Raw genomic sequence first — 27609 nt, forward strand, 5'->3', positions numbered from 1 at the left:
CTTCTTTTTTACTAATTTCTTGCTAATTTTGGGTTCATTGCTTTTGTCGCACATTGCCTCCTTCCCATCAAAAGAAATCCAGCCAATTTGCTCAGATTTCAAATGGTTATATTTTCTGAATTACGATTTTCCTCAGTATGCAGCCTTAGTACATATATTTAATAACTATGATTAATAGAGTAGAAAAATACAACATGTGCCCAGATTAATGTGACTTCCAGTATAAACCTCCACCTTCAGTGTTATTTCTGGATACAGATCATTTTATTTGTTGAACAGATACGGATAATATATGGAAAAAATTGACAGAAAGTTTTGTTTTATTATGTTTGTAAAAACTTGGGATGTCAGATAAGATGTAATCAGCTGTATTTTCTGATAATAATTCAGATGTTTCTCCTGCAATTTGCAATTTTTACTAAAAAAAACAAACAAATAAATAAATCAACATAAGTAAACATGCCTGTGGGTTAAGAAGACATTTTATTTTATTATTTTTGGCAGTTAATATTTATTTTAAAATTTGTGGCAAGCTTTTTTTCCTTTAAAATGTTGTTTTTTCATTTTTTTTAAAATGAACTATTTTTTTAAAAAGTTGTTGATGTTTTTTTTCTTTAAACTTTTTATATATATGTATATATATATTTTTTTTTTCTATAATTTTTCCCCCTTTTTCTGTGATTTAAAAAACAGCAATTTTATTTCCCTCACAATTTTTTGTGATTTTTTTTCTTTTAAAATGTTTTGGGTATTTTTCTAAGACACTACACTTTCCGAAATGCGGCTCTGCCAAAATTTCTAAACTCGCCAAAATTATACCAGTTATAAAAGCCAGAGACTGTAAAAACAAGAAATTATCGTGAAATGTTTTAATTTCCGTCGGTCCTTGAACATATCATGTGGAACAAACACTTCATGCATTTTCTCCGAGTAACTCAAAGTCTGACTGAACACCAGTATGTTTTTTAGTTAAATATCTTAAAGTTTGTGTTTGTGTCTTGAAAATAAAGAAAAAGTATGTGCGCGCTCGTTGATTCAGCGCGAGTACCCCCTCAAACGGGCCCCGCCCCTTTGTGACGTGACGACGCGACCAACGGAAGTTTTGAAATGTCAAAGGTGGGAGCTGATTCTCTGTTTGTCTGTTTGCTTTGTCGCTGCTACTCGGTAAAAACGCCAAAAAAGTAAAGTCCAAAGTCCGTTTAAAATCAAGCAGAGGCAAAATAATCATCACCGACGCCAGTCCGGATCGTGTCTGGGGAACTTGTAGCGGTTGGATGTGTTTTATGTAGCGGCTAAGGTAGCTAACGTTAGCCGTGTGTTAGCTAACATGATGGAAAAAGTTCAAGTCGGACGCTTTGAAGTGCGCTAAAGCAGAGAGGAGAGGACATCGCCATGGACAGTTTTGGGAATATTTGTGCGTTTTCGTGTTCAACATTGGACATAGTGGACATTTCATACGGGCTCCAGTGGACTTGGTGTCATTTTTGCTGGATTGGATTCAAGCTAACAGCCGCCGGATGAAAACATGGTGGTAAGTTGTTCAGTGTTATTGTTTGTTTTGGTAAAGGTTAGTTACAGATGTTGATGCTGTCTGGTGATTCAGAAATGGTTGTTTGTTGGTGCTTGTGTTTCGTGTTTGTTTGGTTATTGTGTTAACCCCTTAGGGACTGCTGGGTGCATATAATGTGCTTGTCATTCTTATTTTTTGATAATTTTGGCTGTGTTTAAGCATTTTGGTACATTTTGGGAAGATTATGTATGTTTGTATAATCTTGGTATTTCCAGCTGAGATCTAAACAGCAAATCTAAAATACGCTGTGTTAACAAAATGGTTAAATTCATACAGTTAGGTGCAAAACAAATAAACAATTGAAACCCATTCAAACTGCAGTTTTTGATCCCACAGCCATTAAAGCATAAACACATGGCATTGTATTATTTCTGGGTGTCATTCTGGGCTTTTGCCTTGAAATTTGTTTGTTTTACTTTTTTCCACCTGATGACGTCTTTTTAACCATATTTTGCACATGGAGAAAATACATGCTGTTTCCACTAGGTGTACTGTCACAAAAAAAATTGCTGGAAACCATTGTGATATTGGAGGCTGTGATAAACAACAACAATGATAAAGCTACTTTGCATGTGGGATAATAAAAATAATTACCGCGTGAACTTATTTTTAGGTTGGATATTGGACAGACATTTGCTCCCGATCCAGCAGTGTCGCCTTGAACGTCTGTTGGCAGTACAGGGTTTTCACTCAGGGACCATCAACAAATTACTTTGACACAAGGTTAATGTTATTTTCAATTTGACAGCTTCCAGGTCATGTGACTAAGAGAACCAAAATCGGTGCTGGATCATATAACTACACTGGTTGGTCAGGACACACCTCCTTTTATTGCATTTTAATACTCCTCATATTTGATATGAATTATATTTATACACACTGCACATTAAACATATTGTGATTGAAATATTCATATATTTGCGCTACTTGTCTTTTACTGTATTTCTTTTTAGTTTTACATCTAACATACTCAGCATATCATGCATACACAGGATTGACATCATGATATGCTGCATTTTCTGAGCCAATAGAGTACCTCATGGATTATGTTTTTCTGTAGCCCAAACTGGAAGATAACGTCACCGTTTCCCTCATCAAAAAGCCTATGGGATTTTTCCACTGGATTTAGGATCATTGCAGAAAATAAGCTCTGTGGTAAACAAATGTTTATGCTCCATGTTGTGTTCAGCAAGATAATCATCACAAATAAACACCACCTTCAGGATTTTTGAAGCCTAAATGCAGTCACCAGAAATAGAAACCTATTGCTAGGCTATAAATAAACTACACTGCAGTCGAGTGCACAGCTGATAGCTATGTGGTTTGTTTACATGAAATGGCAGAAGTTCATATTTGTTTTCCTTTGGGACATGATGTCATTATATTCACTCAGGATTGGCAGCTGAGATTTGTGGGACACTTGCTAAAAAAATTGGTAAACTGGTCCTCTCCGGTGTTTGGCTTGATACCAAACCAGTTGGAAAGTTTTTACACTGGCCAGAGCCTAGTCTCTAGCAGCTGTAAGTTTTCATCTTGTAGACTGTTTTACCCAAAAGATGACAAATATGAGGCAAAAATGAAAATAGTCCATTTTCCTTTCAGCTCTCTACCTCTTTATAGAAGAGAAAATACTTTAATTAATTAAAACTTGTGTTTTAATTCATACTGAACTCAACATTCAAGGTACATTACATAACTGTTCACCTTGAGATGAAAGGTGTTGTGTTTTGCAAGTCCTTATTTTACTGCTCTGAAAGTTCATATCCAGCCAATCAAGAGGACACTTTGCAACCGTACAGAGAATATTCTCTGCTGTAGAGCCTTACTGCCTGTGCGTCACGTACAGGACTTTGCTTGCAGTTAAATGATGCCATTGTTGGGACCAAATCCATGGCTCCCACCACCATTTGGTAACCTCACTGTGAGGACAAAGAGGTTCAGCTTAGTGACTCATGTTTGGCTCCTCTGATCCTTTTCCAGACTGACTCTGCTGCTGCTGCTTGTCCTCTCAGAGTAGGAAAAGAGCTACATGTAGGTGGTAAAACTGGGCAGCGTGGAGTTTTGTCATGCCACAGGAGCAGCTTCTTTAAAGCCTGAAACTTATTACAACCATCTACATGCAAAGCTTGGACTGTATAAATAATGGATGTAACTACTGTGACGTCACCCATTGCTTTGTTGACTGCTGCTTTGAAGCCTCTTTGAATTTGGCATTTTGACTGTAATAGCTTGGAGCCATAAGTGATCATATTTGGACAAGAGGGTGAAGCTGTGGAGGAGCAAGGGGCGATCTGACTCACAGATTGTAGCGTCGCCCAGCAGAAAGCCTGTCACTGCCCTTAAATATGCATAACTTTGCATAATCTAATGTTGTCATGAAAACGAAAAGTAGCTATAGAGTCAAAACAGTTTTTGCACCAGGCTGTAGAGATGTTTATTTCTGCTGTAAAGTTGGGCATTTTAATGTGGGCGTCTATGGGGATTAACTCTGTTTTGGAGCCATCCTTCTGCAGTTTCTGGCACTTCCACATTGGCTTGCTTGCTGTCTGGTTTATAGTTTGGTCACACCTCTAGTGGCCATATTAATTATAATGGGCAAAAGATCATCGTAAATCTGCAAAATAAAGTCGAAATTAAAGTCAGTCTCCATCTACTACTGCTATCTGAATACTACGAGTCGAGCACATCAACAACTGCCCTTTCATCAGGTGCCATGTAACAACTGCAGAAGGACTGAGATTGTTTCATATATTAATTTGAGGAACATTAAACTCTGCTCATTGCTCCAGGAGCTGATGTTTTTGCGAGCCACCATTTTTTGTCTCTTCCGTGAAACAGAAGCTTTAGTGACAAATTAAACCCATGCTTCATGCATGTCATAATTCATGTCTGTTTCCTCTGCACTTTGTTGCATTTTGTTTTTATTGACACATCAGCCTTTCCACCTCAGCCAAGTATAGAAACATTTTGTGATTTTTTTGACATTTTTTGTCAAATATCAAGCTTAGATTGATGATTTAACTGCCCCCACCTGACACACTGTTCACCAGCAGTCAACGTCTGACATAGAAAGCAAACCTCAGCATCTTCCAGGCCCTCAAGGGAGGAAAATGGCCTGAAATCTTTGTTTCAGCCCACGCATGTCTTCAGACCCCCTAGAGTGTTTCTTTAGTCGAAAGCTGCTCTCCGCTTTCCCGGCCTTCCATCTGATCTCGATCCTCATGCACAGCCGTCCATCATCAGGACCTGCGGGGCTCAATCCTGCACATCCTTCTATCAAATGTATGTGTCAGCAATCTATTCTTATCATGTCAGGCTGTGCGGGGAGGTCCGTGCAGGCCACTCTGCCTTGCAGCATTTCTTTCCAGATGTAAGGATGCAACATCTGGAATTACATTCAGTGGGAGCTGGCTTCAGGAAGTCCTCATTCTGCAAGGAGCTGTTTAAGCCCTTCAGACAAATCTCTCAGCAGTGGATAAACTGCAGCAGCAGAACTGATCTCCTTCAGCTGAGAACAAATAGATGAAGCTGCACGGGCAGCACTGACAAATGAGTGGAAAGTGTTGTACTGCGATTCAAAACAGACGAAGCTGATGTGCCGGTCAGATTTAGCTGTTAACAGTATGAACTGATTGATTTATCCAGCCTTGTGTCAAAGGTGCAGGCTGGTGGCTGTAATATAATGACACTTAAAGGCTTTTCTTGGCACACAGCGGGTCCTTCTGTGACAGCGGTGCATTATTTGAATGTGCACAGCATTTACAGGCTACACTTTTCTGTGAACTCCCTCATTAACAGACCCACGAACAGGACACTGTCCTTATTTCAGTCACACTGCATTTCAACAGAGCATCGTCAAGATGAGGTGTAAACGGGAATGAAATCGCTGCATAAATTTGCCGCTGAAGAATCTGTAGGATGTGAGTGATGCTATTGAGTTCGGCTTCAACAGAAATCCCTGTGAAACATTTCAGTCACCACGCCTTGAACAATTCTCGCTGCTTTGGATTACTCTGCGTCAGAATTTCTTCATCGTACCTCCAGTTCTACCTTGACAGATAAATTAGAAGAACAGTGCAAACCTCTGCAAAGAGTAAAAAATGTACGTCCATGTTGTCATTGAATGAACATCCGCCCGTATGTACTACATCATACGTCATCAAATGTCACTGGAGGATCTCAATGCTGATCGGCTATCGCGGTGCGAATCAGTCGCGGAAGTTCAGACTTTTCAACTCTTGCAAAAACGCGCAACTCGCTTCATTCAAGCCGCTTCAATTGCGTCTTTCACTTCTTTTGTGTCGCGTCAATCACACTGCCCGGTGTGAATTCGCATCAATCCACATCTATGCATTGACTTTGAATGTAAACAAGTTGTGCAAAGCATTCGCGCTGCGCCCACTGTGAACGCACAGTAACTCTTGGGATGGTCAAAATGCTGGCCCCAGATATCCAGAGGGCCCTCGAAGGTTCATAGCATTTCAGAGAAATATTTTGGCGCAGAGCCACAGAGTTATTTATAGACAAACAGTGAGATGCTAAAATCAATTCTCTCAGTGACAGGTAGCCAGTGTAAGGATTTTAGAGCGTCCTCCCTGAAAACAGCCGCGTGCTGCGGCTGAAAAGGACTCAGTGAGAGCGGTGGAAGTTGCAGACTGAGCAGCCGTGTACTTCGTGTTCATTGGTTTTTATAAACATAAGATCAATTGATATGGTGAAGAGTTGACGGTGCACAACAAGAGCCGCTAAATGCATTAACATAAAGCAAAGTAAGAGCACATAAGCAACTGCCCGTGTCGATAATGTAGTTAAAACAAAAGAGCCGATCAGTCACCGTCCTGACACACTCCACTGCTCCGAGTGTGTTTCAGAGGAAAGTGATGAGTAGGCACTCTCACTGGACCGTTTGGTATCGGGCCAGTGTAAAGCCTGCTTTGTTGTTGTTGTATTTCTTTGCTTCCACCGACTCGTTTTTCTGTCTCCCACTCACGCTCACCAGAGCAGCAGAAGGTGATAACGGTAGCATGTCTGAGTGGTTTTACACAACATGTTGTGCTGCCCGCACTCATAATGTGACGAGTTTATCTTGGCAGCGCGAATTGTTTACTATAATGACCGGTGTTGTAACAAAATGTGTTTTTTTGGCTAGGTTTTGGTGAATTATGATAACAAGGATTACCAGGTCAGACATCTGGGTGTTATCGATGATACGGACCTTACATGCCACGGACACGTCACCAGCATAACAAAAACAATGCACTCATTGGCTGCAGTAATATTACAGTCAGTCAAAGCTTTTTCTCACAGGTAACTGCAGAGAAATTTGAATTTACCAATTGTCGGTTGAAGCACTGCAATGTTTTTCCTCAAAGGATGCCTTTGGTTTTTTTATAGCTCGAGCTGCTGGAATGCTTTACCAGATTGCATTCGATGTGGTGCTATATTAAAGCTGCTCTAATCCATATTTTTATATTAAAACTGGATCAAATGCCTAAGCATTTATGAAAGGGATAGCTCATGGTGATAAACCAACACAGATTTTATAACCCGACTCTGCAGTTTAGCTCAGCTCTGTGGAGTATTTCAGCATCTTTCAGATTATTGTCTAGGTTTTAAGGGTCACAACTGGTTTGGTTCACTCTAAGTGCTCTTATTACTTCTACATGCAGGCAGCTGTTTTCAGCAAGAGTTCTGACAAAAACCCACTGCATGCTACCGACCAAGCATCACGCAGCAAACCCTGTCTGCTAGAAATTACGTTTGCATGTCACTTAACTGCTTTCTTAAGTATGTTTCTGTTAATAACTTTGTATTATGTTCAGAGAAACGTTTCTCACAGGTAATAAAACATTACATTAATGTATGTACAAGCCTCACCAGGATGGTCTCCCAGACTTTCACCTGGAAACTGAAGTGTAACTTGTTGTAAGTTGTATGAACCCTGTATGTAAAAGACAGGTCTGAAACAGCAGACTGACACAGTTAGCGACCACAGCTGGTACATGGTTAAACATTTAGCAGCTCAAGAGCCAGATATTTCCCCACGGACCAATAACAGACACTAAATATTGAATTTGGATTTATCAGTTGGCCAGAAACATGACACCAAAAACATGTTAATAGTAATCAATTTGTATGGGACATAGCACTTTTCACACAAGTATGTGAATAAAACAGAAAAATCAATAAAAGCAGGAACTGAGGAAATGCTACCACAAGTGAAGAAACACCAGAGGCAATATATAACCTATAAATAGAAAGATAGAAATAAAAAAATAAGTAAATAAAAATAAATAAAATGATAATAGTAATCATAAAGAATGTTTTTTTTTTAATTAAAAAGTAAAATACTCAAACTGTAAATGAAGGGCAAATGAATGGATAACAGCACAAAGTAAAATAATAAATAAATATTTAAAAAATAATAAAATTATATAAGAAGGAAGCAGGAAAACTGTGAAAAGGACTAAAATGTATAAATGAATAGTCAAGAGATTAGATAAAATTAGATTAAAAGCCAAAATAAAAAGGTTGGTCTTGAGTTTGCTTTGTTGGTGACACTCTGTATCTGCAGGATGTTAAAATATGCAGATCCATATCAACTTTATGTATGTCAGGGTTGTGTTTACAGCTCATTGCGCCGCCCCACGCCGCCGCCGCCAAAAAAAAATCAATTCATTCGGGTTTAACATTGTTTAAAAGCTCGCTGAAATAATTCCTGTTCTTTGATGTGCTTTCTTCTCTCCGAAGCACATCGACCTATTTAAGTTCTGCCTTCTTGCTCTTTGATCAAACTTTACTCTGCTTTGCTTTCTGTCTCTTCCTAACCATTATTTTGTTATTTATGTGCAATACCAAAGATTGACGACAAACCAGGTTGTGCATCAATGAGATCTTTGACCTCCACCTGAAGAGTGCGCTGAATCGCGATCACAAACATAACGTTGATGGTTAATTTGTTTTAGTATGACTGGTTTGTAGTTAAGAAAGGCCTGAATGTAGGTCAATAATCCAGTAAGTGGAATGATGAAACTGGATTTTCTCATCAGAGCACAACACTGACATGTCATTACTCAATTTATATCATTCAGTCTGCAGAGGAAAAATCCTCCGAATACACTCAGACAGTTAGGATTATCAACTGTCCTTCCAGCAGTAAAGGTTAATTAATACAAATGAGTCTGAGCCCTGCCAAGCCTTAATTCATCGGGAAATGCTGATTAAAATATTAGCATATAAAAAGATGAATGACCTCAAAGATGCTCCGGATAAAAGCAGTCAAAAGTGGTTGTGTTAGGTCGACCACCGGGATGAAACCCTTTTGAGTGGAAATACATTTTCAGGCAGTTGCTACACAACTGGGAAATGTTGTGATGGAGATAAGTGATTAATGTGCCAAATATATGCATTGAAAAAGATTTTTGGATGAAGAAGCAAATCTGTTTTTGGAGAGAATCCATGTTGTTAAATCTACAGCATATTTGACTCCCCAAAGCTGAAATAGGACAATGAAGTCCCAGCAGTCACAACCATCGATCATTTAGTGATATTTTTGTGTCACTCAATCTGGTGACTCAGTGGAGCCTTTTAATATGATTAAAGAGTTTATCCAAAAGAAAAAGAAACACTCGGGGGAGTTTTCTGGTTGGTCTCCCTTCAAACCACCTGGTCTCCAAAACCACCTTACAAAAAGTTGAAGTAACACCATATGTGTCACACAACTGAAAATAGAAACAGGAGCAGAGCTGTGAGAAAGATAAACAGTCCACATTAGCCAAAAATCCACTGATAGGATTGTGCTGAAATGATGAACGACTTCCTTTGTTTATAGCCGGCAGGATTTTAAAGGAGCTGTAGGAAACATTCACAGCATTAATATAGCAGAAAACAACTATTCGCTGTGTAAAGGTTCTAGCGGAGTGATGCCGTTCTGACCACGCAGCAACCTCTGGGTGAAAAATGGAGCCAGTTGGCAGGTTTTCATTAATCCTCAAATTCTGCACATTGCGTTTGCAAATATAGAATACGTCTAATGGAAACACGTAAATTAAAAAAAAAACCAAACTCAAATTAATCGTGAAAAAGCTTTAGTGCTCGCATGAGGTGGTATTTCAGGCGATTTGAAAATGCCACCTTTCACAAAACTGCATTGGAAACATTTCACTATTATAGGTCACATGATGTTATGGCTATGTGTTTTTCGGTAGGAACTGGCTCTCTAATGATGCAGCAGGCGCTACAAGAGGCATTACTGCATCACATAACTCTTCAAAAGTTGAGCGGATCATCCGACTAAAAATCTCTTTAAGACTTTCCAATTGTTATCAGCTGGATAGCTTCAATCTAGATTGTGAAATGACTCATTTTGCGGGGTTTTGATGTTCACTAAAAATGATCCACTGATTTACAGATGTCTCTTTCCTAATGTAAGTCTGTGGGGAAAAAAAAGTCTTTCTGGGCCCGACGGACCCAAAAAGTTCAATTACACTTTCAGTCAATATGTAAAATTTACGTCAGAGCCTGACACACTTCCTGGGGGCTTGTTGAGAACCACATGCAGACAATCTGAATCTGCATCTGAAAGCTTTACGCAGCTCCTTTAAGACTCTCAAGCGAAATCACAAAGCACTGATTGCCGCCATTGAGCACCATGAATCACGTATTACTTGCAGTGGCCATCTGCCCCGTCTCAAGAGCTGATTCACAAAAGATATTGTGCCAACGAAATTACAGGACAAACACGCCCACAAGTTTTGCAGCTGAGTGCAGTTATCCATGCTGCAACGTATTAATGTCACTTTTGTGCCAAGATTGCAGTGGGCAGAAAAATGGCAGATAGAAAAAGACATTTTCAGGCTGTTTGTAAAGTCTGGGCTTGACACCCCTTATGGATGGATGGATGGATGGATGGATGGATGGATGGATGGATGGATGGATTTTTTAAATGATAAAATGGCACTCACAAAAGTGGTTGATAGTTATACAAAAAAATTGAATTAATTGATTAAAATTAGCAAGAAGAAATTGCATCTTATATGTTTGAAAAGGAGTAGGAGAAACGAGAAACTTATTATTTCTCTTAGCTAATCTTAACTAATTTAATTTACTTAATTACTTAATTATAACTTAATTAATTTGTGAACTTCATCTCTAACATATACACACACACATATTTACACACATAGACTTACAGACATGCAAACACACACATATCCATATATCCACATGTGCATATAGTATATGCACCAGTGAATTCATACATATACACATGAACATGCATATTCATATATATCAAACATAACAGTTTAGTTTAGAAGTCTTTAATGTCCCCGAGGGGCAATTTGGTTTACAACACTAGTCAGTACGACCAACACACATCATCATAAATAATACAATAGTAAAACACATTATACATGCACAGGAAGTCATCATAAGTTAAAGAGTTCATCAGTCCTTGTTTAGTGTGGGGCAGCTTGGTCTACAGTTTGTTCAAGAATCCAATAGCCGAAGGAACAAATGATCTCAAGCATCTGTTTGAATAGTGTACCTCCTCCCTGATGGACGGAGCCAAAACTCTGCATGGAGAGGATGATGAGGGTCTGCCAAGATGGCCTTTGCCCTCCGAGTGGCTCTGACTTGATAAATGTGGCCAAGATCATTCAAATCAGTGCCGATGATTTTTTGACAGAGCTTAACAGCATTTCCCAGTCTCATTTTGTTAACCATACTGAGGCTGCCAAACCAACAGATCAATGCAAAAGTTAAAATATGCATACATACTTACATACGTGCATGCACCTCCAGGCAACCAAACACACAATTTACAGTTTATAAAGAGTAATTCAAGTTGTATGTATAATGCGGATGTCATACTATGTCATAGACAGATGAGAGTCTTCAAAGTCTTTCCTCATCCTTATACTTCTTTAAAACAATGTTTTTGTGCATCTTCTTAAAACGAGTAATGCTTGTGCATGGCTTGACTTCTTCGTTTAGCTCATTCCACATTTTAAATGGGCTTCAGTTACCACCAGCTCTCTGAAGACGCTAATCATTTCACTGTTACTGCATGTCTCACCACTGATCTTTGTGAATAGGACTGCTCTTGCAATGAGGCATAGTAAGAAACCAATTTTGTGCCAAATGCATGCATATTACCTCATTTAAATATGCACAAATAGCACAGGCACACCAAGACGTGTTTTCATGGCAGCACAGTTAGGGGTGCATCCCACCCTTTGCGAATGCTTTGAGCAGTACACAGTTTCTTTTTGTCTTATTTGTGCAGGTTTAGCAGCCACAAAAGCCGCACAATCCTTTTGTTAATTCTGCCATCTGTGCTCTTGTGTTTCTTCTTTGTATTTCCAGACAAAATGTTCTTGTTTTCTCTTCAACTTGTTGTGAGACAACAATGGAGAGATATTCAGTGTTGTGTTCATTCATTAATCAAGCAGCAATTTAGCCACTAAGCATCCAGAAAAATGTCAATATTTTTGCTTCCTCACCCTGCAGCCGTCTGACTGTTCTGAGAAGCAGTGATGTAACTGAAGGTCATGCAGCCGATGCCAAGTTACCACATTCTTTCCACTTGGTTTACCTGCTCAGGTAATATCATGTGACTGCTGCCGTATCCATGGCGATGAACCCCTGCAGATGCCCTCGACCCGGGCTCCTGTGACGGGCTGATTAGCATGCATGGATGAGGCCTGAGCTCTTCCCTGATTGGTCCTGTCAGCTCCTGGCATGGGCTCTGGCTCACCCCTGCAGAAGACCCAGCTGGCTGTATGCCCTCCTCCCATCATGCTCACGCCTGCTGAATTCCACATGATTGGACTCGTCCTCCAGGATCTGGAGACCATGCTCCTGTACAGTGAATGTCAGTGCCAGAATGTCTCCCCAAATCACATGCAATGATGGGATCTTTCTAAGTCTCAAAATCTGCAGCCAAAAGATGTTTTCCTGGACATTTGGCCTCGCTATAAAAACTGACAGCATCTAGTGTCATCATATTTCCTCTGCTCTGTCAGGGTGAGCTCTTTTCATCATTCCCCATATCCTTTGCCTTTCTGCAAGTCACCCCTTTTGAGGGTGGGCGACTTACAAAGACGTCAGCTGAAAAAATATTCTATGTACAAACCCGTCAGCTGTCACTTCTGCCCTCTCATTTGATACTCCGCTGCCTCTGTCCCAGCCCTCCAGCCCAGATAAAAAGAGCCCTCTTCTAAGGTGTTCGTGAGGCATTATAAAACGGTTGCCATGGATACCCAGTCTGAACAGGCTCCACATACAGGCAGCAGAAGAGGAAATGACAGATGCAATATTTCACATTTTTTTAGAGAAACTGCTTTTTCCTCTCGTCAGCGCACAAGCTGATGGACAGTTGTGTTAAAAATGCCAAAGATCAGGACCCTAAAAATAGGTCTGTAAGGCTATTTATTGTGGTCCGCAAAGCTGTATTGGCGGGACTATTTGCTTCTTGCTCCACCGAGGTGGGTTGAATGGTATTTTCCGCCTCATTTGGTCTTTGTTGTTTCTCCCTGAAGAGATGACCTATATTATCTAGGATGGGAGATCAAAGAAGCTTTCTTACTGAGATCCCATGAAGCTTGCATCTTGCGAGCCCAGAGTATCGCCTCTGATTGCGCAACTGCCTCGCTGCACTACAAAATGTGGCCATGAAACTAAACAGTGGAAAAAACAGCTTCTTTGTAGCTGCTCAGCCTACAGGATTCATGATCCTGCAGTTTAGGAGGAAAGGAGCTTTTGATGTTGAGGATTGTAATTACAGTCTTTTCTTGAGATAATGCACACTCTGCTCATTGTTTTTTATTGTCCTCATCATGAGCAGCTTCAGAGGACAAAAAAGAGGGTTTTTACTCTTTTCTTTTTGGCAAACTTTGGCACAGCTCAGTACAGTCTTAAGAGAGGTGTCAGAGTTCTTCATGTAGGCTAATCTTCTATCAGTGACACTCAACTTATGGCTCGTGGGCCGAATCGGTGGCCTCCCAACCATTATTTAATGAGAATAAAAATAAATTGATTCACATTTGAAATTGTTTTTGTACTTTTAGTATACATAAGGTGCCAGAGTGCATGAAACAGCATGACAAAGCCCTTAATGTCCTGAAATCCTAGAAATGTCCTAAAATCCCCAAAAATGTCCAAAAAGCCTAGAAATATCCTAAAATCCCTGAAACCTCCTAAAATCCTAGAAGTGTTCTAAATACCCCCCGAACATCCTAAAATCCCTGAAACATCCTAAAATCCTAGAAACTGTTCTAAATCCCCCAAAACATCTTAAAATCCTTGAAATGTTCTTAAATCCTAGAAACATCCTAAATTCTCCAAAATGTCCTAAAATCCTCTAAATGTCATAAATCCCCTAAAAACGTGTAAAATCCCAGAAACATCCTAAAATGTCCTGAAATCCTAGAAATGTCCTAAAATCCTGGAAATGTCCCGAAATCCTAGAAGTATCCTAAAATGCTGGATGTCCGAAAATCCTAGAAACATGTATGGAGCTTTGACTGGCCCCTGGCCTCTTGTCATTTTCCAAATGTGGTCCCCGAGTGTCCCGTCATCACTGGACTGTATTACCTCCATATTTTACCCGTGAATTCCCATTAGTGTTATCAGCTGATGATATGTGAGCTAATGCTGGCCGCTATTTCCGGTCCTCGGTTGCCTATTCATCAGCCATTTATACTGTGAAAAACGAAACAAGGTCACCAGTGGGAGCTGGCTACCTGCTGGGAGCAAGTCTTCACCTGCTGCTTTCCCCTCCCACTCACACGCACTCTTTCTCCTTCGTAACTCAGCTACTGGTCCCTGTGTCTCTATACTGGGTGTCTCGTTCCATTTCCAGTGCCCCGTTTGATGTCAGAGACGCATGGCTGCCGAACATAGAAACCAGAAATACCCATATGTCTCCATGACCTGCATCAGTCGCTGCGCTGTCGCGCATCTCATTAGCCACAACCAGAAGCTGCAGATGGACCCTAACGGCCATTCATCAAAAGAAGGTCTTCTCCCAACAGTACCTGAGCACACAATGGTGCACATGATGGTTACGGTGGGAAACTGGTGTGATTTATGAGAAGGGCCATTCATTCAGTGTTTGAGCTGCCATTGTGCAAGATAATGAACATGGTGTGGCTTCAATCCAACACTCAAGGTCAACGCTGATGTTGTTTTTAATTATTATTAATTACATTGCAAAGAAGGATACTTTATTTACAGTTATTTCTTCTTGGCCCTATTTTATTGCATCAGCTGTGATTTATACATGTGGATGTTGGGAGTGTGATAGTGGGATCCTTTGGGGAATTCGTAGTGTTCTAACAGAAAATCCAGGTTATGAAATATATCAGGAATAAAAATGGAGTGTATTCTTAAAGGTGCTGTTTGTATCTCTGGAGAAAGATAGCTGACTGTTAAGTTTCACGACATTGCGGGAAATATTGATGCTTTCGGTTGATAGTCGCATTGAACCAGGCCCTCAAGAAGTTCACCGGGCTTTGAAGCCAATTATCCAATTTTATATTGCGCAAAACTGCAATGGAAGCACTTTTTTGCTTTTATAGGTCACATGATGCACAACAAAGAGTCACATGACATTCTTGGGCATGATGCAGCAGGCGCTACAAGAGGTGTCATTGCATCGCAGAACTCTTCAAAAGTTGAGCAGATTATCTGGAAGTTTTGAATCCACAATTTGTCTGTGAAATCGTGGACTATCACCTCCCAGAAATCCCTCAGACGTGGCAGCTTCCATGTATAAGGGGCTTACCTTTCCATTATCGCTCACATAACACGCCTATGTCGTCTTCGATTGGAAATAGCGACAGCTAGTGCGGTGGCTGCAATATAAATAAACCTGCTGATGTTTTGAACATTTATCGCCATGCTTCTTGGAGTGTTAACACAAAAGGAGAAGTTGCGTAACGTGGAAATGCAGTCATCTTGCAAATTTGTGTCATTGACATTTCAAAAATATCACTTATTTTTTGTACAAATCTGTAATGGAAACCCGCTTTATGATCCCTTATCCGGCGCAGTCGTTAAGTATACGTTCCACCGTTTTTAAGTTGTCATTAAAAATCTGCAGAAGCCGTGAGTTAGTGTAAACTCCCAGCATTTTCAGAGTCTTTGAGGATTGTGAAAGTCATGTAGTGTATATCCAGCTTTGCATACTGCAGACGAGGTAGAAGTTGTAAAGTATTGAGAGACAGACCAATGCTTTTGGCCTTTTCATTGGATTTATAGGAAAATAAAGAATAATGGCAGCCTCATTCTGAGTGCACTCATTCAACAGGGGACAGATTCTTTGCTCCTTCACAACTCAGACCAGAGTCGTTGTTTCCACTTTATCTGATGGCCCATCAACTCCCTGAAATCTGTAAAAGCTCGCAGCTACTGTGCCTTCATTTCTAAGGCCTCACAAGGCGGCACTGCTTTTCTGTCTGCTACTGCAAAGCCCTCTGACTCCTCCAGCAAATAAAGCTGTAATGATGACAACGTGTCCCAGAGGGAGTTGATCTCTCGCTGAGCCCACATCCTAAGTTTCCACATCCCCAATTAGCCAGTACAGCCCAAGCTTAAGAAACGAAATGAACCCCCCGCAGTTCCTGATACCACTTCAAATACTTTATTTCTCTAACTGTTAACCAGCACATTGCTCACAGAAAGAGTGTCAAGTAAAGGAAGCCAGAGGACAAAGTGAGTGTCTTTTTCTGCTCTCCGGCTGTGCGGATAGATTTCAGGAGAAGATCCACAGGAACTATTTTTGACACTACAGTACATGTGAGCCCGACCGTGGTGCACCGTCACCTGGGAGCCTGGCTGTGTGAGCGATGATCCATTTTCTGATAAGCATCGGAAAATGGTATAGAAGCCGAACTGTGTATAGAAGACACATCATTCAAGGCGGACAGAATGGGTGAGTGGTGTCTTAAATAACCGTGACAGATATGATATGATCACTGGGGATTAGATTGAATTATTGAATTACTGCTGCAGTGTGGATGAGAATGCCCCTCCCAAAGATGAAAGACTCAGTATTAGGAGAGTGTGACATAATGAAACTCTCAGAATCTCTCCAGCCGGCTCCTTCTCCGACTTTGCCCGTTTTCCCTTTCTTTCTCTTTCTGTGACTGAGAATACCCACTTCATCACCTCACTGTATGTGAGTTTAATTACCTGGGGATGTCTTGATAAGAAATGATTAAGTATGTGAGGGTAAAGTCATTAGGGGAAATTGGAAAGTCTGCAGAAATTAATGTAAATCTTTTGCAGCTCCTGCAGTCTGATACTCTTTCACCTGTAGGTCACGGAAACTAGACTTCCCGATGAGTTAGCTATAATGTGAATATCAATCAATAGCAGCATCTTTGCCAACAACCTGATTATTTCTCTGCTGCTCTACATAGTGTAAAAACTAATGAAGTTTTTCCCTTCTCTTTAATATATTAAATTCATTAAGCAGTGCAGGTGCCGGCAAGTCTTTGGCACAGAGCACATTACTGTCTACAAGGGAGGGAGCGAACAGGGAATCTTGTTTTCTGGGTGACAAAGTGAAATATCGAGGAAGTAGATAATATATCAGGCCAAACTTGTCGGAAATGTGGGAGCATGTTGTCAAACTGCTTCGTGATTGAAATCAAGAGTTGCTGAAATCTCTTGAATATGATTTGGGTTTGATGTGCAGATGATGTGACTAAGAATATTAATTTGTGGGGTTTCCCATGTGCATACAACTTTAATTCCAAGAAAGTCTAATATTAGGCAGTAATTATAATATATATTTGGGGGACACATCACCTGCAATATTCAAATATGCTCTAATAAAACTGCAACAGTAGCTGTTGCTGGACTGCTGCAGATAGATGCTATCAGTGTCCAACACTGTTTTGTTTCTCTATTTTATTCCTTTTAAAAGTATTAAAAGTGGAAACTAGACTCAACTTTCTTGTTCCCAACATGTTAAATACCATTGCTCAGTCAGAGGCCCTAAAAGTCAAATTCTGGCACTCTAGGTACGCCTCAGGCATCAGTTTTGGACATTCAGGGATGGCGTGTCAATTTATCTTTTTTTACATGCAATGTCTCTTTTTGAAATAAACTTCCGTTTTCACCAGAAATTTACTTACGATATAAGCAACAAACTTCATTTTTAGATTTAGGTAATAAAAGCATCTGGACAGGTATAGCAAACATTCTCACTTTTTTTACTGTGGTATTTGCTCAAAGTGTCAAAAAATGTGTCTCATATCGCTGCTAAAGGCTCTGTGCATCAGTTTCTGACACCATAGGCCACTAAGCAAGTTTAATGTAGGCTATGTAAACTGTTTTAGTTTTTGTGAAGTGTTGATATGTCAAAAAAAGTCACAAAAAAGACATAGTTTGATCACTTTACTGTGAGGCCCTCAATCATATGCTGGTTACCCTAAATGAAACTTTGTCATCAGTACTTGAGAGCCCTGATCTAAGATTTTTGATTCGTAATGCTATGAAAAAGTATTTTTAGCTGTTGAGTTTAAAAAAAAAAAGACTGCCCTCGAGGGTCAGATTGCAGGAAGTGAAATGGCCCCCAAAATGTTAAGTGGGTGATTACAGCTCTCTAATAAATAGCATTTTTGGCACTGAGCTTCTCATCCACAGTCACTTAAAATGAGTAAGTGTACTTATGTGGAGCTTCCACCTGCGCAACCACTATAGGCCTAAATTCAGCAAAGTCCATATCATGGATTTTTTTTTTTTTTACAGACAGTTAAAGTAATCTCAGTCAATGATTTTTTAATAGTGTCTGCCGCCTTTCTCAGAACAACATATTTTGGAATACTTGTTCGCCTCAACAGAGTTTTAAGACGTATTAAGTCCCTGTCAGAAGCTCAGAAACATCTGTTGTGTGTCAGTATCTTCCTATATTGCACGAGCTTAGAGCTATACTGAAAGCTGCTCCAGACCTCCAGACCCACACACAGCACCCGTTAACACCACGGATTAAAGACAGCTCTTTAAACCCCCCCGGATTATTCCCCTTGTCCGTGTATACTTTGACTCCAAACTGCGGCAAACACGTTGGAGTTTTTCCTCTGTTCCTTTTGCTCTAATTTATGCTGTAAACAAAACACATTTCTGGGTCATAAATTCGCAGTCAGCTCTCTGGAGCATCAGCTTTGTAATTCATGCCCCTCCACCCTCCCTACCTCCACCAACCCTCCCGCCTAGTGTATAGCTGCTGCTGCCTCTGTCTCCAGTCACTGAAACACATCTGGACTCTGTCATATTTCATTTTGCTAAACATGCAGCATACAAGCAATTATGGCAATGCAAACCAAGGGGGAAAGGTAGGAACAGGGAGGCACGTGATGTAAGAGATGATGAATTTGCTTTATTCAAATTTGCCTTTCTCAGCCCACATTAAATGTATGTGTAATTTTACACACACTAGGTTATTCCTGCATTCTATGTTCCACCTTTTTATCAGAGGTATGCACATGCAAATAAGTGTGCAATCTCAATTTCCAGAGCACTGTGCAACAATAATGGATAAAAAAAATACAACTGGCATCTGTACAATAGACAGTCAGTTTTAATTCTGCAGGTTGCTGGTTTTTCATTCCACACATGTAAGATTTATTTATTTATTTTTTGAGGAAAAAAATCTTGGAGTCTAACATACAGTATGATAAATGTCCTCAGCAGCCCTCATTTTTCACGTTGCCCAATAATCACCAATGGAAATGCAGTTGGCCCGCCCCTGCCGGTCTATTGTGAGTCCGCGTTCAACTGGAAACCACTCTTCCAGACTCGGTACCAAAGTGGCGCACCACGACATGCACGGCTGAACGACAGGAGTGCGCCTTTGAAGATGCTTGATTGTCAAGGCACAATTTCTGGTAAGAGACTCGCTGTTTTTACGCTTTTCCCCCTTTTTAATCACCTCCTACGTCTTTGCCTCCTGCTGGATATCCGTGCATCTTTTGTGTTATTCTACATTGACTCCTTACAGGCTGTGTCGAGGTAAAGCAGGGTTTAGGAAGTCTTTTTTTAAATTGTGTAACGGAGAGGTTTAGTTGGGGAGTGTTTTTGATCTGGAATAAATCGACGGACAAGAGTTTTGATGTCAGGGAGGCGTTGGATCAATGCGCACTCCAGCACGTTTACTTTTAACGTTTAAATTGTGTCATTTTGTTGCATGTCTTTGATATTTAATACATTATTTTTAAGATCTCGAGTAAAAATTGGAGTGGAAGGAGAAAATAGCAATATTCTAAAGATGGATGTTGAACTTTTTAACGGCTCTGATGTTGCAGTTAAATAAAAGAGATCGTGCGTTTAAATAAATATAGACTGCAAATATTAGCCCTCGTAGTTGTTGCGTTAGTTATGAAAGCATGGGCTTCGTCAGGCCGTGGATGAGGTGTGGATGTTTGTCATCTGTCTACACCTTGCGAGCCCAAAAAATACACTGTTTGGCTTTGTGCTTGGAGCGAGATGCGTCGTTGTGCGTCGCCTTGGCTCTGGACATTTTCAGGGTAGCACCTCCTCCTCCTTCTCTTCCTCCCTCCAAATCCAATCCAACCTTCCACAGCACCTCCGTATATTTGCTTCACGGGGCTTTTTCCAGCAGAAGGGAAACAGATGCGCCGTAATGTCAACAGTCGATTACTCATGCAACATTGCGCGAAAATATGCGCCCCCGCAGCTTGGACGGGAGTGAGCGCGAACACACCGGCCTCCATCTCCATCTCCATTCCTGCCAGACAAGGCAGCTTTTAGGGAGTACTAGTTGGCAGCTGCTTCCTGTTCAGCACCGCAGACAGAGACTACAGTGTCCACACCCACTTCAGGTCCACGTTTGCTGCCCTTCTCCTTTCCAAACATAGAGAGAGGTCCGCCTACGCGTTATCAGTTTTAGTGCAGGTTGACTTGCTCTCGCCCGGGAGGCATTTGAGTGCTCATTGGATGCGAAATCCTGGAAAAAAAAGTCGCCATAAACAGCAGCTGAGTACCGGTGTGCTGTTTGCTGAAGCTCAGGTGCAGAACTCAGTGTTCTACTTGGAACCGCCTGTAATAATCATAAAGGGATGTCAAAGAACCTCCATCATCGTTATTTCGGACTCTTTAAGGCTGAGAGACCCAGTGCAACCTTTGAAAACCTCTTATTAATTGCTGCTCTGAAAGGAATTTGTGGAATAAGTTATTCATGAAGCCCTAAGTCATACACAATTAGGCGTGATTAGTCAAATTAAATACCTTGCACAATCCAGGAGGGGATGCTGGTCTAATTAATCAGCCTTATCCTGCCATTATCATTCACCACATGTGGCTGGAGCTCATCGGCAGATGTGTGGCTTCATCGCACTTTGGACTCCAGAATGCACACCTACTACTGAGAGTAAACAAATGACTAATAGCTCACATTTGCCTTTTGTGATGTGCTGCATGTGTGAACGACGCCGTCATGTCGACGCACAGCCGCGCTCGGTTGATGTGATCTGAGCAGGAGGGAGAGTGTTGGGAGGAGAGTGTTAGTCGGAGAGGTTGGAGAGTAAAGGAAGCGGGAGTGAGGTGGAGAGAACATGCCTGCTGGCCTCCTGTCTGGACACATTACATTTTCATAGGCTGATATCACACCGGCACAGCTGAATATAGATAATAGCACTCCTTGTTCCCTGCTGTCAACTTGGGTATTTGTCTCTGTTTCACTTACATCATTGTATTTATAGATCCAGCAGCAGCAGCAGATGGATGTTATCTGTTGGTTTACTGACCATCTGATGACTAATGTTGCATCTGCCTTTGGTGCAAATTTAAAGGGATGCTTTGCCAATTTTTAACCAGCTTTGTGTCATAACAATCTGGGCAGTGTGTGTAAATGAACTGTGGTAAACTTCCCTCCGTCTAACCAGCGCCCAGATGTCCCCGCTCATCTCTCAGCCAAACCGTCATCCAGCGTATTTTCACTGGCTTTAGTGCTGCTGCTTGAACTGAAGATTGTTTTATCCACTTTGCCTGCCACCACGGACACAGATGCTGCGTCTCAGATTGGATACATCCATTAGTACACTCACACGCAGCTCACCGTATACACTATGTACTCACTTGACCAATTTTTGACAGGTTAGTGTTGTCTCAGATCAAACACAGCTGTTGTGCACTCACCACAAATGACTGTCACGTAGTTTTGCAGTGGGATGCTGGTTTTAAGGTATACAGACCGCAGCATGACAATTGATGGTTATCATACCGTGTACATTTGCTTATGTACACTATAGGTAAAAAATGCAACCAGACCAAGAATCTCACCTTTATTTTTCTTATTTTCAAAAGGAAGACTTTCTACACAAGTTACTCAAGTTTAAATTACAAAAAAACAATCGTTGCAATCCTAAAAAAACCTTCCATTTTCATCTCTTTAAACATCAATGTAAAGGATAATAATAGTAATTTTGTCATACCGTATACCATAAAACTTTGACATTTTCCATCTTACGCCACAACCATTAGCTTATTATAAAAGGTATGATCGTGGAACGGTCTTGGAAAGGAAAGGAATGGTATTGGAAAGGTATTAACTGTGCCTGATAACTCGAAAGGTGAAAAACAGTGGCTGTTAATGTCTAAAAAGTGGGAAAACAATGAGGTCAGAGAGATTCGTACATTCCCCGAATCGAGGATGAGATCAACAGCCATATAACAGAGACAATAAATGATTGATAATGTCCTGCCATGTCATTGTTATTGTTTAAAAAGCTCTGCCGGGGGGTATGTTATATGTCACACCAGAGACCAGCGCTGCTGTGTTAAACATCACGCCTCTTTCCTCTAAAATCGCACACTGGAGCTGCATGATGCCGCTGTTGTTTGGTTCTTTGTAAAAATGCAAAGGCGGCGCAAAGAAGGGACTTTGTCGAGTTATTTATAAAGCCCATTATCACAAAACACAGTTTGCCTCAGTGGGCTTTACAGCACACAGCATCCCTCTGTCCTTAGACCCCCACATAGCCTCAGGAAAAACTCCCCAAAAAAACAGAAACCTCAGGAAGAGCAGCTGAGGAGGGATCCCTCTTCCAGGACGGACAGACGTGCAATAGATGTCGTAAATAACAATTAAATTACAGTAATGACAAAAAAGAGAAAGAGAGAGGAGAAGAGATGCACAGCAATAACAGTAACAGTAGTCATATTACAATAGTGATAGGTGTAAAATGTCTAAAAGCACTCTGTGATAGCATGTAACAGCCCTACAGCACGATCTCAGCAAGGCCAAAGCACTTGTAACGTCAATGCCTGATGATAAAATGTGCTGCTGTTCATTACTGCCAGACTGGAAATGTTAAACTATCATAGCAGAGGCTCAAAATTACCGTGTTTTATGAAAAAACACTGTACACCAGTCACAATCACAAAGACGAATAGGTTGAATTTATAACTTTATTAGTATTTAAACAACTTACTTACACATACAAATCTACCCATACCCCCTGCTTTAGAGAGAAGCTTTTTCTCAGTCTGGATGGTTCAGTCCACAGCTGACCGATGGTTTCATCCATCATGCTGACCGACACGATTGACTGTAACGAGATCATGTTCGTGCCAGGAAAAGAGTTAAAATGAGACGTGTGAACTAAACTGCCTATTGTAACTGTCACAGTGGTCAAACTATCGTACATTACGGCAATTTTGGAATCAGGGCACGATGGTCGTACATACACGATAATTATCGTACATCTGGCAACACTGCTGCTGTTAGCCAGCTAGCTGGATAACCAAAGCAGTGGTACCGAAGTATTACAGAATCAACCCAATGAACAAAAGTAATCCTTTCACAGCATTAGAGTGGTATTTAAAAAATACACAGGTTTACAGTATTTGTACAATGCTTTGGCATTTGGTAGTCGGTCAACGTTTTACAAGTTTGAAATGTGCTTGTGGTCCATATTAGTGCACCATCCAGGTACTCACAGTGCTCTGCATCTTGCCATACTTCTCGGGGTGAATGTACTTATGCGCTCGAAATAGCAGCTATAAGTAAAAAAGTATCTGATTTGAGACTCGGTGAAAAAGGCTCTCTCTGTCTCTCTCTCTTTTAAACTCAGATCAAACAGTAAAATTAGGCAGCTGATAAAATATGAACCAGGATTCTGTCATCGTGTTGTCTGTTTCTAAGTGTTTTTAGAAACATATTTTATATCACCGTGTAACTGTGATTTGGGAGTTTGTTATCAGCCTGCAAACATGACACGTTTCCTGTGTCGAAATGGTTAAGCTGACATTAAGCCATCCACGGCGGGTCCAGTGAATCGCAGTGCATTGTTGTTGCTGTGGTTGTAGAGGGGTTTTTGATGTGGTTTCTTTGCCTCTTGAACAAAAGTCAATGCCTCAGTCCTTTTCCTCTGCTTTATGTCATGGAGCACCAGATTCAAAAGTATTTGCATCTTTCTACTGCAGCGAAAGCCTAGTTTTATTTAAAAAAAAAAAAAAAAGACTATCTTTCCAGCAGAGAAATACTTCATTAAGAAGCAGTGTATACTCTACTTGTAGGGAATCTCAGATACAGGGCCAGGCTGGCGGGCCCCCCTCCCATTTTCTTCCAACCCATTTTGCCCCAGAAACCAACGAGTATTCCCACACTGGAATATTAAAGCTCCTGAAAACTTGGCTTCAAATCTCAAGTAATTCTCTATAACATGAAATATTTATGACTGAAAAGTAAAACTTCAAAACATCAGGTTTTAAGAGTTCAAACTCCTGAAAACTGCTTCATCAGGGCTGCGTGGGTGTTGCGTCATCATATTTGACTGACAAACAACCCTCAACATGTCGTTAGACTCTGACTCAAATGTTGATAAATCCTGATTTGTGCTCGGTAGTACGTGGTGTCATATGTGTCTTCAGTTCATTGCGAACCGACAAAAAGAGCGCAGACAAAAAAGAAATACTCCACTTAGATTTTGTGTAAAATTCAAAGAAAAAAAACTGCCCTAGCTGTTGGACCCCATCGCTCACAGTGAGAAGCTGAAAATCGATTCAGGCCTGTCAGAATTAGATTTGTACCCTTAAAGCCATCAACATATCGGTTTATATCGTGTTGTAGTGGTACGTATCACCAAACACATTTGCAAGTACTCATTGCAGTACTAACCTGAGGCCGTATTGGTCCCTGAGGGATCGCTGACAGCTTTGCCCGGTCGATAATCCTTGAACGAATAATAAATCTGGATTACATGTGTAATCTCTTGATGGAATGACCATTTTCACTCGGTGGCTCGAAACGTCTAAACCTCCTTCTGATCATGTAAATCATTAACCTAACACTCTCTCTCTTCTGTTTCACCAGGTTGAGTGACAAGCCTGCCGTCCCATCGCCACCATGATAGCCACAGGTGGCCTGCTGCGCATGAACAGGCGCCAGGACTCCCTGCGCTCCAAAAACAGGGCGGAAAACAAGAGGAAGCGGAAATCGAAGAAAAAGAAGAAGAACGACGTGGTGGTGGTGAAAGGGAAGCTCAACCTGTGCTCCCCGGCGGGTTGCGTGGCTGCTGTCGGAGTCGTAGTTCTCATGGTGGGGATCTCCATGGCTGTACTGGGATACTGGCCCAGTCAGAACCAGCAGCAGTACCAGGAGCGCCGCAGGACTGGAGCGTACCATGTTAACAGGATGAGCTACTCCAAAAGTCCGCCTGTTTCCTCTAACTTGACCCACAATAAGCCTCCGTCCGGAAGTTCCCTCAACCAGAGCCATTCTAACAGCAGCGCCGCCGACCCCTCCCCTCACTGCGGCTTGCTGTGTGACTTCCTGAATAATTACCTGTACTCAGACAATCTGAAAGTCTTTGGCCCGCTGGTGATGGGGATCGGAATTTTCCTTTTCATCTGCGCCAACGCGGTCCTTCATGAGAACCGGGACAAGAAAACCAAAATCATCAACCTGAGGGATATCTACTCCACAGTTATAGATCTGCACAGCATACGCTCGAAGGAGTACTCGCCCCTGAACGGTCTGGTGAACTACACTCAGTCGAGGAACGCAGAGGGCCCGTCGGGGTCGTTCCCTGCGAGCGGGATGCTCACTCGCAGCTCCTGGCCCTCCACTGGACTCAGTCCACAGGGCGAGTTAGGCGGCGATGAGTTGTTCAGGCGCCAGTCGTTGGTCAGCCGGCCTCGTAGCTGGTCCAGGGACGTCCAGACCTTCACGGACACCGTCTACAGCATCTACAAAGACTACAGCAATAGCAGCGAGCAGGCCCCGCAGCCCCGACAGTGGGAGACCACCTCCATCGTCACCTCCTCTGTGAACGCTTTCACGCTCCCTGTGATCAAACTCAACAACTGTGAGGTGGAGGAGAGAGCGGAGGCAGAGGGGCACTCGGAGGAAGGGGTCGTGATCGAGGCCACTGCTGCTTCTGCTGCTGAAACAATTAGCGAGGAGGCACAAGCGAGCAGCAGCCAGACCGACGAGACGGACGCCAAGGAGAAGGACGCCAAAGAGAAGGATGTCTCGGATTCTCCGCCGCCCCATCAGAGCCATGAGGACATAAGCACAGACACAGCGGACCAACAACCACAGTCTCAACCACATTGGACTCAGCTGTTTCCGCCATCACCTGTTGCCAGGGCGATGGGGTCACGGCTGTCGCTCAACTCCCTCACGGATCAGCCCAGGTCTGCACGCCGCTGCAGCCTGTCTGTGTCTGTGTGTCGCCAAGGTGACAGAGCCAGGCGCTTCAGCTGCCCTCGTCTGGAGCGCTCCAACAGTAAGGGCTACATCAAACTGGCTGACCTCGGGGGCGAGTCCTTCGAAGCCCCCGACACAGACACTTCTTTAGTGGCCACCGAACAGGAAGCAGCAACGGACGCAGAAGCAAGAGCGGCGGAGGAAGCAGCTCAGGGAGAGGACGTTCAGGTGACACCCAGCGCCTCTGCAGAGTCCTAGACTCTTTTATTTTTTGCAGATGAGCCTCTGAAAACTGTTTGATGTCTTGTTCTTTGCTTCGTACCTTCTTCTCTGATCGCTGATGTGAAGCTGGCCATTACAGAGGAAAGGAAACGCGGAGAGTAAGCAGCTAAAGGACTATTGAAACATAGCCATGAACACTCGAGAGCACCGCTCTTTATAAATACCACATCCACAGCTCCATATTCAGATGTAATTTTTCTATTTTTTCAATGTAGCAAGAGCAATATTAAAGACTTGTAAGAAGATTTAGTAAAGATTTGTAACAAAAAAAAGAAAAAAGAAAAAGAAAATCTGATCTGAGTTTGAACTTTTCTTTTGTATAACAGTAGGGCAAACATTGTAGCTTGTAGAATTGCCAAAACTGTCACTGAGAACCGTCGGACTTGTTGTACTGTAGCATTCAAATATGCCACAGAAAATAGTCTAGAATTGTTTCTCTACATTGTTATGTGAATACCACGTGAATAGGTGAACTGAATTGAATCTCAGGTAGACGTTTGGTTTAGGATTGGGACCTTGAGCACAAGGTCTTCCCTATGTGCACACTTGTTTATATGAAGCATTCATGGTTGAATAAACTTGACTGTAACATCTCCTGTTGAGTCTAATAGGTGTCCTTGTGTGATGTTAGATTAAAGGAATAGTACTGATTTTTTTTTTTAAGCGTATGAGGTACTTATCCATAGACAGTGTATTACATAAAGTAGCTCTCAGTCCCTCAGTTTGGAGAAGCAGGCTGGAGTCCAACATGGAAGCAGTGTACTGCTGTGGATGGGGGTCGGGAACAAAACCTATTTTAGACACCTAAAAAAAAAAACCAATATCAACTTAAGTATACTCCTTACTGAGGGTTTTTACCAGATCCCATAGAGAAAAATAGTGATTTAATATTGCTGAAAGACAGGAGCTGCTTGTCTGCCACTGCCTTGATTAGTTAGTTTGTTTATATAATTGAATGCCTTCAGCGTTAAAAGTGTTGGTTCAGATTCACCAAAGTCACAAAAAAAACCACAAACTAACTACCTGATCGAAGCAGCAGTAGACCAGCAGCTCCTGTGCTCAGGGAGCTTAA

The 27609-nt window shown here is 41.6% G+C and overlaps 1 protein-coding gene across 2 annotated transcripts; it reads left to right on the forward strand.

Moving 5' to 3' along the window:
* Window positions 1–1085: 1085 nt before the first annotated feature.
* On the forward strand, window positions 1086–27131 carry tmem200cb (transmembrane protein 200C, genome duplicate b). 2 transcript variants are annotated; one of them, XM_088085804.1, is made up of 2 exons: window positions 1086–1531; window positions 24918–27131. In XM_088085804.1, exon 2 carries the CDS (start codon window positions 24951–24953, stop codon window positions 26511–26513), a length of 1563 nt encoding a protein of 520 aa, XP_087941930.1. In that variant the 5' UTR covers window positions 1086–1531; window positions 24918–24950; the 3' UTR covers window positions 26514–27131. The 2 variants fall into 2 exon arrangements, with proteins under 2 accessions (XP_087941930.1, XP_042354382.2); XM_042498448.2 differs by lacking the exon at window positions 1086–1531 and adding an exon at window positions 19323–19470.
* The last annotated feature ends 478 nt before the right edge of the window (window positions 27132–27609 follow it).

The sequence above is a fragment of the Plectropomus leopardus genome, chromosome 12 (genome assembly GCF_026936395.1).
Source record: "Plectropomus leopardus strain MGB_pleo_1.0 chromosome 12, ASM2693639v1, whole genome shotgun sequence".
NCBI classification, from domain to species: Eukaryota; Metazoa; Chordata; class Actinopteri; order Perciformes; family Serranidae; genus Plectropomus; species Plectropomus leopardus.